This window comes from Pseudonaja textilis, chromosome 2 (genome assembly GCF_049901715.1).
Source record: "Pseudonaja textilis isolate UNSWEBS1 chromosome 2, rPseTex1.2, whole genome shotgun sequence".
Taxonomy (NCBI): domain Eukaryota; kingdom Metazoa; phylum Chordata; class Lepidosauria; order Squamata; family Elapidae; genus Pseudonaja; species Pseudonaja textilis.
The window spans coordinates 256,887,105-256,900,550 of record NC_141991.1 but is presented as its reverse complement, the minus strand read 5'-3'; the positions used below and the strand labels follow the sequence as shown (position 1 = coordinate 256,900,550).

Here is a 13,446-nt window from a genome sequence, read left to right as displayed (position 1 = left end):
CTTCTGAGGCCCCAAAGCCCCAGACCAGCTGAGAGGTCATCTGGCCCACCCCTCCGACTGAACGGTCCGGCTCAACCCATCTCAGGGCGCGGGACGGAAACGGCTGGCTGAGGGAGCCTGGCTCTGAGCCTTCACCCCCATTTCCCAAGGCCCCCCGTGCCCCCCCGGTCCTCCAGGAACCAGGTTAGGCTCCAGGACCAGCTGGGCCCCCAGGAGGACCCCCAGCGTGATGCAGGAGGACGGGGCGCAAACGGTGGGCAAGAGAGACAGCGGAATTGCCCCCCCCCGGGTTCCTCTGCAGCTGCTGCGCCAAGAGGCTCCATGGCGACGTCAGAACCCTCTCGATGCCCACCCTCCCAGCCACAGGTGGGCTAGCCCAGCCAAAGGCACAGGTGCGAATGCTGCTAACAGTCCTTTATTAAAGGCTACACTTCCTGCAACAGTGGCACATTCAAGGGGGGTTAAAAGAGCATGTTTGCATCACAGGCACCCACAACAGCTAAGCACCATCTAGAAGCGTTCTGAGAAAGACCGAGAGGCTGTACAACGTCCGGAGGAAAAGGGAAGCCCCCTCCTCTCACCCCCACCGGAGGAAAGCAGAGCTTGCACCAGGCAACGCTCCCTCCGCGTGGCCCACGGTGACCGGGGCCAAGCAGCTCTCGGCAGAGAACGAGGGGCCAACAGCCTGCCGGGGCTCCATCCCCCGGCCTCTCCAGGCAAGTGCCCTTCCTAGACCCTGAGACCCTCGTCCCTGCCTGGCCGCGGCTCAGCCGGGCTCACGGGCCCCTTCCCTGCCTGCCGCCGGCTTGCCCGAGTGGAGGGAATGTGGGGCCAGCCGGAGATTTGGTCTCCTGCCCCTCCCCCAGGAGGCGCACGTTGCCCCCACCCCTTACGCCCAGCTGCTGAAGCAGGAAGGGGTCCTCGCTCCCCCTCCCCATCTGTCCCAGAGGCTCCCTTGGCAAGGAAGGTTCCACGGGGCCCCCACGCCCCTCCCAGGGTGCCCAGGGGAAACGGCTGCCGCTGCCGGTGCTCCGCGCGCCTGGCCCAAGCAGTCCGAGACGGAGACCGGGATCATCTCCCTTCTTCCGGGGAGCGGGACTCAGACTTGAGCTTGACGAACTCCTTGGCCACCTCGTCGTTGGTCCTTTGCGAGAGGATCCTCAGAATGGTCATCCCCGTGTCGTCCATGTGGATCCTCCGGCCCAGGGGGCAGGCGCAGGCGCAGCTGCCCTTCTCCACCACCTCCCGCAGCTGCAGCACCGCAATGCCCAGCACCCGGTCCTCGCGGGCAAAGCAGTAGTCCTTCAGGCACACCTGCAGCTCGTAGGCGTCCGGCCCGTCCTCGTTGCCCAGGACGCTGCAGGGGAGGAAGCAGGGGAGGGTCAGCCGGGTGGCAGCGGGGGAGGGGGTCCTTTGCCCCTGGGGAGGTGCCCTCCGGCCCCTGCAGTGGGGGGCTGCCACTCCCTTTAATGTGGCTGCAGGAGAAGCTGCTCCTGCCCAGGAGACCGAAAGGAGGGAGCCGGGCTGGGTGTGCGGAGGAGACGCGCGTGGCTGCCTGCCTTGGCACGGGGGGCACCCCACGGAGGGGGAAGAGCGCCCCCAGTCAGCAGAGACACCCCCGCCCTCCCCAGGAGAGGGGGTCCGGGGCACTTACAAGTGGAAGGTCTCGTTGTACTTGGGAGCCCAGTTGTTGCTCTTGGACTTGGTGGTGAATTTCCGCTTCTTGTCGCTCTGGTGTGGCCCAATCATGGTGACCTCCACGAAGGGACGGAACATGCCCGTGGTCTGCCACTTCAGGTCATGGGCAGCCACCACTGCGTGGACAAAGGGAGCGGGTGAGGCCTCCCCTCCTGGCCCTCCCCCCACTTATCCTGCGGGTGGCAGGGCCCCTCCTGGTGGGCAAGGAGGCTGAGAGGCCAGCTGGTTACCTTTCACGGTGACCTTGTGCTCTCCGCTGCCTGGGTGGGTGTAGAGGTCCACCTGGATGGAGACTTCCCCCACGGGGCCCTCCGCTCCGGAGCCTGAGGAGGGGAGGCGGCAATTGGCATCCCTGCCACGGGGGGATGCTCTGCCCCTCCCGGAGGCTCCGTCCTGAAGCGGCGCTTGGGGACGATGAGCAGAGGCTGCCCCTGCCCGAGGGAGGGGCGTGGGTCTCCGTGCAGGGCCTCCCCCAGGACACTCCTCATTTCTCTGGTGTGCTGCTTTGAAGACCCGGTTCCAACCGGGCACCCTGGGAGGGGAGCCCCCAGAGGCGGGGAGGGGGGCCACCCTGCCTGCCTGGAATGGAGCCCCTTCGCCTGGGACGCTGCAGAAGACGGCCGCAGGGGCCTGACCAGGAGGGGGGCTCCAGGCGGATCTCCGCTGCGACTCCAGGGTGTCTGCTGCCGTTCTAGCCGCTGCAGAGTAAGGCGGGGGCTCGTCCTCTTGGGACCCCCACCCACCCCACTGCAGCCCAGCCTCTGCCTCCTGAAGACGCCTGGGGGCCCGGCTGAGTGTGGCCCACACGGGAGGCTGTTCCCAGGTGGGGGGACCCCCCGTGCCCCCTGCCCCCCACACCTTGTGCCGTCTGGGTCTGGACGAAGGTCTTGATGAGGGTGTCGGTGGTCTGGGTGTAGAGCGAGAGCGCATAGCGCAGGGACTGCAGCTCCGAGCTCTTCTCCAGGAAGGCCTTCTTCAGCCCGTTGCCCCCTGCATGGAAGTATTGCTGGGGGGAGAGGGAGGATGAAGAGGGTCACCTCCTCCCCACCCACCCCACTGCTGTTGCCCCCCCCATCTGTGTGAATCCAGGCTTCCCTCGGGCGGCAGAGCCCCCTTCTAGCCCCCTTCCTCCTGGCAAGAGCCAAGGCGACTCTGCAGCCTTCGGACCAGGCAGGGACGGGGAGGATGAGGATGATAGTTGCTGTTGTCATCGTGCTGAAGGTTTCCTTCCGTTCCGACAGGGATGCCAACGGGAAGGCCAGGAGCGCCTGGCCTGAGTTGGGCCTGTCTTTGGCCACGTGCCCTAAACTCAAGGCTGCCCCTCCCTCCCTCCCTCCGGTGCCCCCCCTCCCCGCTTGGTGCTGGGGGCTTCGCCCGCTGGCCGAGCGAGGGACGAGACTCACTTTGATGGTTTCCAGCGCCAGTTCCAGCACGTCGCACTGCTTGGGGCTCAGGTTCCGCGTCTCCTCCCGGACCATGTGATCCTGAAAGGGGAGCCCACCGCAGGGTCAGCGGGGAGGGGGGGGTGCCTGCCCCAGGGGGCTCTTGGGGCCGAGGGGAAGCAGCAAAGGAGATGGGGGGGGGAGAGGCAGGAGCAGCAGCCCCAAGCAGCTGGCGGGAGGGGGGGGGTCTTCCTCCAGAGCCCTCCCCCCACCCCCGGGCACAATGAGAGCGCAGCCCGTGGTCGCTGATGCTCCTGAGGGCCACCCCTAGTGAGAGCCCAGGACACCCCAGAGGGCACCGCCCCCGTGCCTCAGTTTCCCTGGACGCGGCCTGGGCCTCCCCTGATGACGGCCCCCAAACTGCCGGCTGCCTCCAGCAAAGGCAGCCCCGTGGGATTCTCCAGTCCAGAGGAGTCCAGCCGCCCCCTCCCACCTGGCTGGCCCCTGCCCTCCCCTCCCCCCGTTCCCTGCTTCCCCTTCCCTCTTGCAAGGGAGCCCAGCAGGCGGCCACTCCTGGCCAAGCCAGCCTCTCCGGAAGGGCAGCCCTGCTGGGTTCCACTGCGCGTCCCCTGAGCCTTCTGAAGCGCCTGGGAGAGCCCAGGGAGACACCCCCCGTGCCCAGCACCACCACCACCAGGCTGCTCGGAGGGCCCCGGGCCCTTCCACCCTGACCCTCCATCTCCCCCTCTGGGAGTCCTTGCAGAAGAGCTTGACCCGCCCCCGGTTCCCCCAGGCCCCCTTTTGCCTGCCAAGCCCCCTCCAAGCCCCCCACCCCACCCCGGGGGGGACAGGGGCGGTTCAGGGACCCCACTTGGGGCTGGGAGGATGCTGGAGCCGAGACTTTGGGGAGCATGGGGAGGGGTCACGGGGGGGGGACATGCAACACGAGGCTCTGCTGCAAGGCGGAAGACACGGTGGGGGTGGGCTGCATGCGTGGGCTGCTCCCCACAATACCTTCAGCTTGGATAACTGGCCCAGTTCTTTAGCCGCACTGAAAATCAGCTGGGTGCCCTGGCAGGACAAGCAGGAGGAAGAGGAGGAGGAGGAAGACAGAAGAGATTAAAAACTTGAGAGAAACACGGCGTCTGCCTTGGCCAGCAGCAGCCCTCAGCCGGTTCCCCCACCCCACCCCCCACCCCCGTTGCAGGAAGCGCCGTTCGGTCCAGGAGCCCCTTGGGGGACACCAAACTCGGGGAGCAGTTGCGCCCCCTCCCCAAAGTCTCTCCGGGAGCCCCCCTCCCGGCCTCCTGGCCGCATATCAGGCCCAGCGATTCGTGGCGGCCGGTTTCGTTCGTGGCTCAAAAGTGGAAACGAACTGAAGACCCTGAAGGAGGAACCAGAGTTTGGGCCGACATCCCGGCTTTAAGGAAAGGCGTTTCCCACCGATGTGTGACAGGAGGAGGGGAAGGCCGGAGCTCCCGGGAGCGGTTTAGGCTTCTGATTGTTAGTTTATAGGTGTGTGTGTGTGTGTGTGTGTGTGTGTGTGTGTGCATATATCAGTGGTGGGATTCAACATGTTTTACTCCCGGTTCTGTGGGTGTGGCTTGGTGGGCGTGGCAGGGGAAGGAGACCGCAAAATCTCCAGCCAGAGGCGGGATTGGCCGGTTCTCCAAACTGCTCAGAATTGCTTCTGTATTGTATTCGTCTTACTTACCATACATGTAAGTGCCCGCAAAAACTTAAGAAAACAAATATCAGACCTCTACGGGGAGGAAATAAACAGTCAGACCAAAACCTATGAGAAGCTTTGTTCGGGTGTTTTCCCACGTCATTGTAGTTGTGCTTTTAAAGTTGTAGCAACGTTTTGGCAGAATCTCATCTGCCATCATCAGGATTCTGTATTGTGTTCGTCTGTGAGTCAGACTTTCACAGAATAGAAACGGCTGTGAAAGTCTGACTCACAGACGAACCCATACATGTATGTACGTATATATGTATGTATGTATGTATGTATGTATGTATATATATATGTTTTCTTAAGTTTTCATGGGTACTTACATGTATGGCATTCAGCTTTGTTCGGGTATTTTCCCACGTCATTATAGTTGTGCTTTTAAAGTTGTAGCAACGTTTCGGCAGAATCTCATCTGCCATCATCAGGATTCTGTATTGTGTTTGTGAGAATGCAAATGAGATTCTGAATTATATACCGAACAAACGAACACAATACCAAAGCCTGATGATGGCAGATGAGATTCTGCTAAAACGTTGCTACAACTTTAAAAGCACAACTATAATGACGTGGGAAAATACCCGAACAAAGCTGAATACCATACATACATATGTGTGTGTGTGTGTGTGTATATATACATATATATACATATATACACATACATACATACATACATACATATATATAAGGCACTTTTCTTTTTCCTTGGTTGAGTGCTGGGTTTTCAACCTGGATCTTTTTCACCGTATAATTGACTCTACAACAAATGACGGTATTTTCTTCTTAAAAACACGCCGCCATTCTTGTCCACATCCTACGGCTGCAGGTGCAGTGCTGTCCGCAATCTTTCCGAAGCTCAGAAAAACACCGATTGGGGAAAAGCGGCTTTGCGGGGGGCTTCCGGATGCCCCCCCATTCCCACCCCTCTCTGGCCCCACAGCCCCTCCCCCACGGCCAAGCCCGGCCTGGTCTGGGAGGAAGGGGAGGCGGGGGACGCTCACCGTGTTGTCCGTGAGGGGGGGCAGCACAACCAGCCTCTCCAGGGTGTCCATCACAACCCGCCAGAGATCCTTCAGCAGCCGCTTCAGCACCGTCTTCTCACAGACGTTGGCAAAGAGGGTCAGGCTGGGGGGAGAAAGGCGGGGGCAAGGGGTGAGCCGTCACTCTCGAAAGCCTTAATCTGGCTTCGGCCCTCAGCAGGGGCTGGACCGGATGCCCTCAGGGGACCCCTGATGCCTGTGATGCGCTGAAGGTCCTCGTGCCTCTGCAAATGGGCTACGGTGGCTGGTGGGCAGGGGTCCCACGGGGGTCCAGCGGGGTGTTTGGCCCTTCAAAGGAGGGCCCCGTGAGGGCCCAACAGATCCTTCCAGTCTCCCTGGAGGGAAGAGTTGGGGGAGGAGGGGGCAGAGCTAAAGTTGCCTCAGAAGAACCCCAGAAGCTGCCGGGCCCCCCAACAGATGCCAGCAGAGAGAATCACCCTCCCGGCCCCCTAAACTCTGCGGTTGGGGAGGGGCCCTTGGCGCCCCCCGGGAGCCCCAGGCTTGGGGTGCAGAGACTCTCCCACCGCCTGCACTGCTTGGGGGCCCTCCCTTCCATCTGGCCCCCCACCGGGCCCCTGGGGAAGAGGCGCTCGCCCAGGTCCTTACTTTCCGTCCAGGAAGTCCATCAGGGGCCTCAGGACGTTGTCTGCATCTTGGGCCGCGGTGTTGGAGCCGCTGTTCCCCTTCACCTGCCCCAGGATCTCCGACATCTGCTTCACGCACTCCTCAATGCGGGGCTGGAAACTGAGCACCAGAGGGCAACGTCACTCCCCCCCGGGGCGGCTTTGGGCCGGGCCCGTCTCCCCAGGACAGGACGGGCTCTCCCCGTGGCCCCCCCCCTCCTCCTAGGGGGCTGAGTCTCCTGCCAGGCCAAGGCTCGGGAGACCACGAGTCCAGAAGAGCCCCTGGGGGCAGCCGCCTTCCTTCTGGGCCAGACTCCAGGACGGAGCCTTGGACAGCTTGCAATAAGCCCCCCTCGACCCCCGCCGAAGTCTTGTGGGGGGAGAACATCCTTCGGATGGAGCTTTCCTGCTCCCAGCCCCCACCCTCGGTGGAACCCCGGCTGATCAGTAGTGGTGGCTAAGTGGCCAAGACCCCGAATCCGAGGCCGTTACAGGCCTGCAGGTCGACCGTTTGAGACCAGGGGCTGCAGGAGGGAGGGAGCTACCCTCGCCGGGCAGCTCGAAGCCCCGACATGCCGGGAGATCAACGCAGGCGCTGCCTCTAAGCGCACAGGAAGGCAGCCGTGCTTCACTCCAAGCAGCCGGGTGCCATGTTGGCCCCACGCCAACGCTGGGCCCCTGGCTTACGGAAAGGAGACGAGTCACAACTGGCCGGGTGAAACCCGCAGGGACCCCTTCGTCTCCCTCCTCCTGCTCAGCCCTCAGGAGTCTAGTGTCCTTTGCGCTCCGAGCGCCGAGGGCGGATCAGTGCTCCCCGAGTTCTCCTTTCGGGGCCCGGCTTCCCTTCAGGCGGAGGGAGGGGCCTCGGGGGGGGGGCTCCCCACCTGTTTCCAAAGGTGGTGCTGAGCTCGTCCAGCACGTTGTTCAGCTTCACCTGCAGCTCCTTCAGGGAGTCGCTGGCCTCGGGGTCCAGCTGCAAAGAGGGGAAGGTTGAGCTGGGGACCGGGGACCGGCCTCCGTGGGCCCCGGGCCAAGCTGTGGGGCAGGAGGACCCGCTCCCTCATTGGGGCCTGGGGCCGCTAGGTGTGGAGAGGCCGGAGAACCCTCCTCCGATGCTGCCCTCGGACAAGGAGCCCAGGCAAGGTGGGGTGTGTGTGTCAGAGTTCGGCCCGCACTGCGATGATGCCCCCAACTCTGCTCTGAAAAGGGTGACCCCCAGCCCCCATCCTCAGAGTAGGGCTGGCCAGCCCCCCTCCAGCCCCCCTTCCCCAAGCTGGAGCCCCACAAAGGGCCTGGGTCTTCCGTACCGCCCGGAGGATGGGAGGGGGCTTGCGAGACACCAGAGCCAGGACTGGATGGTGACATTTCTGCAGAATGTGGGTGGCTGGCTTGGCCCACCTGGGCGGCCCCGAGCGCTGGGGCCTTGCTGTGTGAAGGGGGCCTTGGCAGCCGGGCAGGGCCAGGGATCCACTGCCCAAAATCTGAGGAGGGCGGGGGAGGCGGCCATGCTGGGGCTTCGCTCCACTGCTTGGACTGGGGAGACCTCCTGCCCAGGAGCAAGCAGGCGCCGGGGGCCTTACTGAGTGCCAAGACCCGGGAGAGCCCAGCTCCTGGCACCCTCCCAAGGCCAGGCACTGCCAGCTCCCGGCTGCTCGAGACCCCTTGGCAGGGACCCTGCGGGAGGGAGAGTGGGAGGGCTGGACTCTCACAGGCCCTCAGGCTGGGCCGCGACCCTCACGGGGCAAGGAGGCCACTGCCGCAACCACCCACAGATCTAGGTGGGAGCTGCCCCATTTTCCCTCCCCAAAGGAGGGGGAGCAGAAGAGGCCGGGTCGGAAGGGAAGCTCCACCCCTTGCCCAGTACTGGAGGGGGTGGGCGGAGGGCTCCGTCCGGCCACAAAAAACCGGCAACTCAAGCGCCAGCCAATGTGGCGGTCACGGAAGCGGAGGGACAGGCGCATGGCTTGCAGGCGCACTGAGCCCCAGCCCTGCCCGCCTGGTGCCCCTTCCACAGCCCTGGCCTTGGGAGAAGGCTGCCCAACTGGGTCTCCACGCGGAAGGCCGCATAAGGAGCCCGCGAAGGGACTCCAGGGGCCACGCAGACTCTGCCCCCTCTTCCTCCCTCCCACCCGCAGAGTTTTTATCTCGGCCCCCCGAGCAGAAAGACGCAAGTTGTGCGCCTGCCCATCAGCCTCCCTGCCTGCACAAGCCCTGCCGTTCCCTGGGCGGGAGGGGTTCTCCCTGGGGGTCTTCTGACTGCGGGCGGGGCAGGGGGTCCTGGACCAAGGGGCCCAGGTGGCTCCGTGCCCAAGGCAGGGTGTTTGGATGGCCTTCCGTGTGCCTCATCCATGCAGTCCTGGCCTCCTTCTCCTGCTGCCTGGTGGCTACCACCGTCGTTATGCAGCCCTTCCTCGAGATGTCAGGGCCCGTGCCAGCCTGAGCCTGCCCCAGCGGAGGGGGGCTCCAGGGCTGCGCTCAGGGCCACCCCAGGAGGCTGCGAAAGCTCCCCCCACAGCCCAGCCGGGCGAGGAGCTCCGAGGAAGGACAGCCGCGTGTCCCCTCCGGCCAACGTGGCAGCCAAGACGGCCCCCTGTGAGGACTTCTCAGCCCCCGCCCCCCCCGGCCTGGCCCGGGACTCACCTCTTTGGCCCCCATGGCCTCGAACATCTTCTCCAGCTGCACCCTCAGCTGCTGGATGTTGTTCATCAGGATGCAGGGCTGAGGGAGGGAGGGAGAAGGCCGCCCCATTGGTTCCACGGAGGAGCAGGAGGAGGAGGAGGAGCAGGGGGGAGCGCCAGAGTCCAGGCTCCCTCCTGCAGGCAGCCAGCAGCCGCCATCCTTCCCCAGGGCCACCTGGAGCAGCCGAGGAGCCCGACCCAAATGACCCACTTCTCCCCCCTTGGCCCCCGGGGATGGCGGCTCTTGATCCAAGCCGGGGCGACCGGACTGGAGCCCTGGGAGCCCACCCATGCCAGGCGCCCCCCACGGCCCTCGGGGCGAGAGCCTCCTCCCCAGGACTTCCCGCACGTCTGATGATGGGGAGCTCCAACCCTAAGCCGCCCCCCCCTTAGCGCTGAGACCCATTTACTTTTCCTGCCCCCCAGGACCCCACTCCACGGGGGACCCCTGGATCCAGCATTTTGGGAGAGGGAGAGGAACCGCCGGCTCTGGGCAGTCCTGGCCGGTCCTTCCTCCTCCGCCTCCTTCCTTGGCTAGAAAGCCCCCAGCACCCCACCCCGCTTCCTCCTAGGGAAGCTGCTGTGGCCCCGGGACCCCCGGGACGGCCCTCTTGGCTTCGCCCTGCCCACCTCCCTGCCAGCTCTGGCCGCTGCTTGCCATGCAGCTGGTGCCAAGGCAGGTTGCCCGCATCCCGGCCGAGGGGCAGCCCCTTCCCCGGGCGGGGGGTGCCTGGGCCCAGTCAGGCCCCGCGGGGACTTACCACCTTCTCCTTGGAGCAGAAGCTCTGGAAGTTCTTGGAGACAATGTCTGCGTACTGCACCAGCACCTTCCCGATGGTCTGCAAGAGGAGCAGAGACCTCAGTCCACCCTCCCTGGCCCAGAGGACGGCCTTTGGGGGGCGGGGATGGGTGCGGTGAGGGTACCTTGGAAAAGCGCCGCATGTAGCGAGCGACAATGGCCGGGTCGGGGCATTCCAGCTTCTTGATGATCTCAAAGCTCTGGTTGAGCTGGGTGAAGACATCAACCACCGAGCAGGAGAAGAGCGCGTGCTCCGAGGTCTGCTGGAACTGAGCCCCTGAGAGGGAGAGAGAGGGGGAGAGAGGGGAGGGGGAGGGAGGGAGAGAGAAAGAGGGAGAAAGAGAGGGAGGGAGAGGGAGGGAGAGGGAGAGGGAGAGGGAGAGAGGAAGGGAGAGGGAGAGAGGGAGAGAGAGAGAGAGAGCAGCAGTCACACCTTCTGGGGGAATCTACCCAGCTGGCCAACCTGGGTGAACTGGGCTCACACGGCCCCCGAGAGGGTCCCACCTAGCCAGGCCTGCTGTGGGGATCAGGCCCTGAGCTCCAGCCAAGAAGGGGGCTTGGAGGACGTCAAGGGACGAACCCGACCGGGCCTGAGCGGCTCCCCCGCCAGAACTGGCCAGAATGTCGGTCCTTCAGCTCCGCCAGTGAAAGCCCCCGTGGCCCTCAGGCGACCCAGGTGCTCCTGGGCCAAGGGGCCCCGGGGCTCCCCTTTCTCCCAGGCAGCCGGGACCCCCGCCTACCCCGTCCTTCTTGTCCCGCTCCAGAGCTCCGTGCAGGAATTCCAGCGAGACGTCTTCGTTCTCCTCCAGCCACTGCATCACGAAGGGCTCGAACCACCTGCGGGGGTGGGGGGACACACACACACACGGGACGGACGCCCCGCCTGAGCAATTCTGCCCTCGGCCCAGGCGCCTTCTCGGGAGCCAGCCCAAAGGAGGGGAACCCCAAGCCCCACATCGACCCCCACCCCAGCTGCTTCTCCAGGGATTCTCCCTCCCCTCCTCTACCCCCGTCCTCCTCCTCCTCTGCTTCCTCCCCGTCATGTGACCGAGATTTAGGAGGGTTTGACTTCAAAAAAGGCCGTATAAATTGGGCATATTTATGCAGCCGTCACTGTTTATGTGGTCGCTATTTACGACTGAAACAACATCAGTCATAAGTCAAGGACTGCCTGTAACTAAAGCCCCTCCCCTCCCCCGGGGTCTCAGGCCCGCCAGGCGTTTCCGTCCACTGACCCTCCGCCAAGGGCAGAAACGGCCACGTGCCAGGCTGGGGGGGCAGGAGTGGCCGCCTCTCTCTGCCCCCTGAACCCCGCACAAACAGCCCCCGCCCCAGCCGGCCTCAGGTGGGCCGGGGCCCTTCAGGCAAGGAAAGGGGAGGCGTCTGTTCGGGCAGGTGCCACAAGCGGTTTTGAGAAAGGACGGATGTAGGGTGGGGGTCCAGAGAGCTTGCCTAGGGCCACAGCAGTTCCGCCCCCTCCTGGCCCCCCCAGTCCCCTCAGGCTTGCCACGGTCCCCCCGGCTCTTTCCCCTTTGCCTCCCCCCGACCTGCTTCTCCCTCCCTGCTGGAAGGGCGGAGAGAGGAGAGCAGCCCCCCATCTCCTGGCCCTCTGCCCCCCCCAGGATGGGCGCAGAGCCACCGGCAGAGAGCAGCCTTTCGGGAAGTGCCTGCCAATGACGGAGCCGGCCCGGCACCAGGCAGACTGTGCTGGGCTGCAGCATTTGTCTCAGCGGTGCTAATTATGGGCTGCCTAAACGTGAGGAGGTGACAGGGAAGGAGGTGAGAGACGGCTGGGAGCCCGAAATAACGCCCCCCTCCCCTCCCCTCCTCCTGTGCCCCTCTGTCGGGAGGGAGAGAGGAGGGGCAGGGACGGGAGGGGCTGGACGGGAGGCCTCCCTCGGGTCTGCCTGCCTGCTGAAGGAAGGGGGCGTTGGAAGCCCCCTCCTCCCGGTTGCAGCCCCAGGACTGGGGGCAGGGCAAGCGGACCCTCCAAGTGCGAGGGGCTTCGGCCGCCTTTCGGAGGGACAGGAGCAGCACAGAAGTCCCAACGTCGGCGGCCTCCGATGAAGCGGCGAGGCTGGGTGCTGTCCGTGCCCCCTCGGACGGGCGCCCAGGGATGGAGGAGGGCGGAGGGGCCCTGGGACACGTCTAGCCCCCCCCTTGGACCTCCGGCCGTGAGCACGGCTGGGGCATGCCTTTTGGGAACGGGACTCGAGTCCCGGGCACGGCTGCCCCGCCCTTCCGCTGTGACCCTCAATGCAGCTGAAGGGACCTCCACACTCCGCTTGGTGGAACTCAAGCCAACGGGTGCAGGCCAGGCGCCCCGAGCAGCCCCTGGGGAGACCCTCCCAGCTCGGGGGTGGGTGGGGGAGAGACCCAGCCCAGAGAGGAACCAGCTGCCGGGCCACAAGGAGCCTTTCTGGAGAAGAGCCGGCACGGAGCCCTGGATTCCCAGCCAGCCACCCAAGGGGCGCCCCAGATGTGTTCCCGGCTGGCCCCTCCCCCTCCTTCCCCACGCCCCTCCTGCTGGCCTGAGCACCCTCCTCCTCCTCCCTGGCCAAGGGAGCCCCAACCCTCCGGATGTGGCTGGAGACCTGGCGAGGATGCCCTCCCGCCCCCCCCCCGAGGAATCCCAGGAGGCGGAGGAGAGCCGGTAGGGACTCACGCTGGGTACTCGGGCACGGTGCCCTGGAAGGCCGGCAGGCTGCAGAGATACTCGTTGTACAGCCACTTCACCTTGAAGTGCAGGTTCATGTAGTCGGCGCTCCTGCACAGCCGGTGCTTCTCATGCTCTGCAGGAAAGGGGGGCGGGGAGGGGGGGGAGGGCAGAGAGGGACCAGGCCGTCAGGTGGGCAGCGGGCAGGGCCAGGGCCAGGAGCGCCTCTGCCCAGAGAGCAGCCGGGCGGAAGGTCCCAGGCGGGAGCCAGAGCTCGGGATTCCCTGCCGCTCGGAGGGGGGAGGAAACAGGGCTCCTGCTTTGGCAGCCTGGCAGGTCCGAGGCGAGGCCTGGGGTGTTTCTGGGGGGCCACCCCCACCTGTCTGGCAGCCCCACGTCCAGCCCCCAGGAGGCAGCTTCCCCCATCAATGGCAGCCCCCCCGTCCCCCAATTGCAGGGAGGCCTCGACTTACGGCCCTTCGCTTAGGGACGGCTCAAAGTTACAACAGCATTTTGAAATAGTGGCTGCTTTCCACGCTTACGACCACTGCAGCCCCGGGGTCACGTGACCCAAATCTGGACGCTTGGCAACTGGTAGGTTCCTGTTTATGACGGCTGCCGTGTCCCGGGGTCAGGTGATTAACAACCTGGGACTGAGGACCCCCTGCCTGGGGGCACCCATCTCCTTAGAAGAACCCCAAGGGGCCCCTCCTGGGGGGCCAGCGACTGACAGGGAGGGAGGGGACCCTCCCCCCGCAAGTGGTCCCCAAGGGGCTTTTCCCGGGAGGCCACTGGGCGTTCTGGTTTTCCTCCCTTTGGAGACGCTTCGCTCCTCCTC

At 64.9% G+C, this 13,446-nt stretch overlaps 1 protein-coding gene across 1 annotated transcript in view; it reads right to left on the bottom strand.

Moving 5' to 3' along the window:
• Window positions 1-401: 401 nt before the first annotated feature.
• The window catches only part of UNC13B (unc-13 homolog B), a 112,979-nt gene continuing 99,934 nt past the window's right edge, over window positions 402-13,446 (bottom strand). Inside the window, 14 exon segments of the mRNA XM_087923234.1 lie at window positions 402-1,357; window positions 1,655-1,814; window positions 1,929-2,021; window positions 2,557-2,704; window positions 3,102-3,182; window positions 4,095-4,151; window positions 5,814-5,937; window positions 6,459-6,596; window positions 7,360-7,448; window positions 9,116-9,193; window positions 9,915-9,992; window positions 10,078-10,221; window positions 10,693-10,789; window positions 12,618-12,744. Of these exon segments, the coding sequence (XP_087779360.1) occupies window positions 1,072-1,357; window positions 1,655-1,814; window positions 1,929-2,021; window positions 2,557-2,704; window positions 3,102-3,182; window positions 4,095-4,151; window positions 5,814-5,937; window positions 6,459-6,596; window positions 7,360-7,448; window positions 9,116-9,193; window positions 9,915-9,992; window positions 10,078-10,221; window positions 10,693-10,789; window positions 12,618-12,744 (1,700 nt within the window). The 3' untranslated portion in view covers window positions 402-1,071.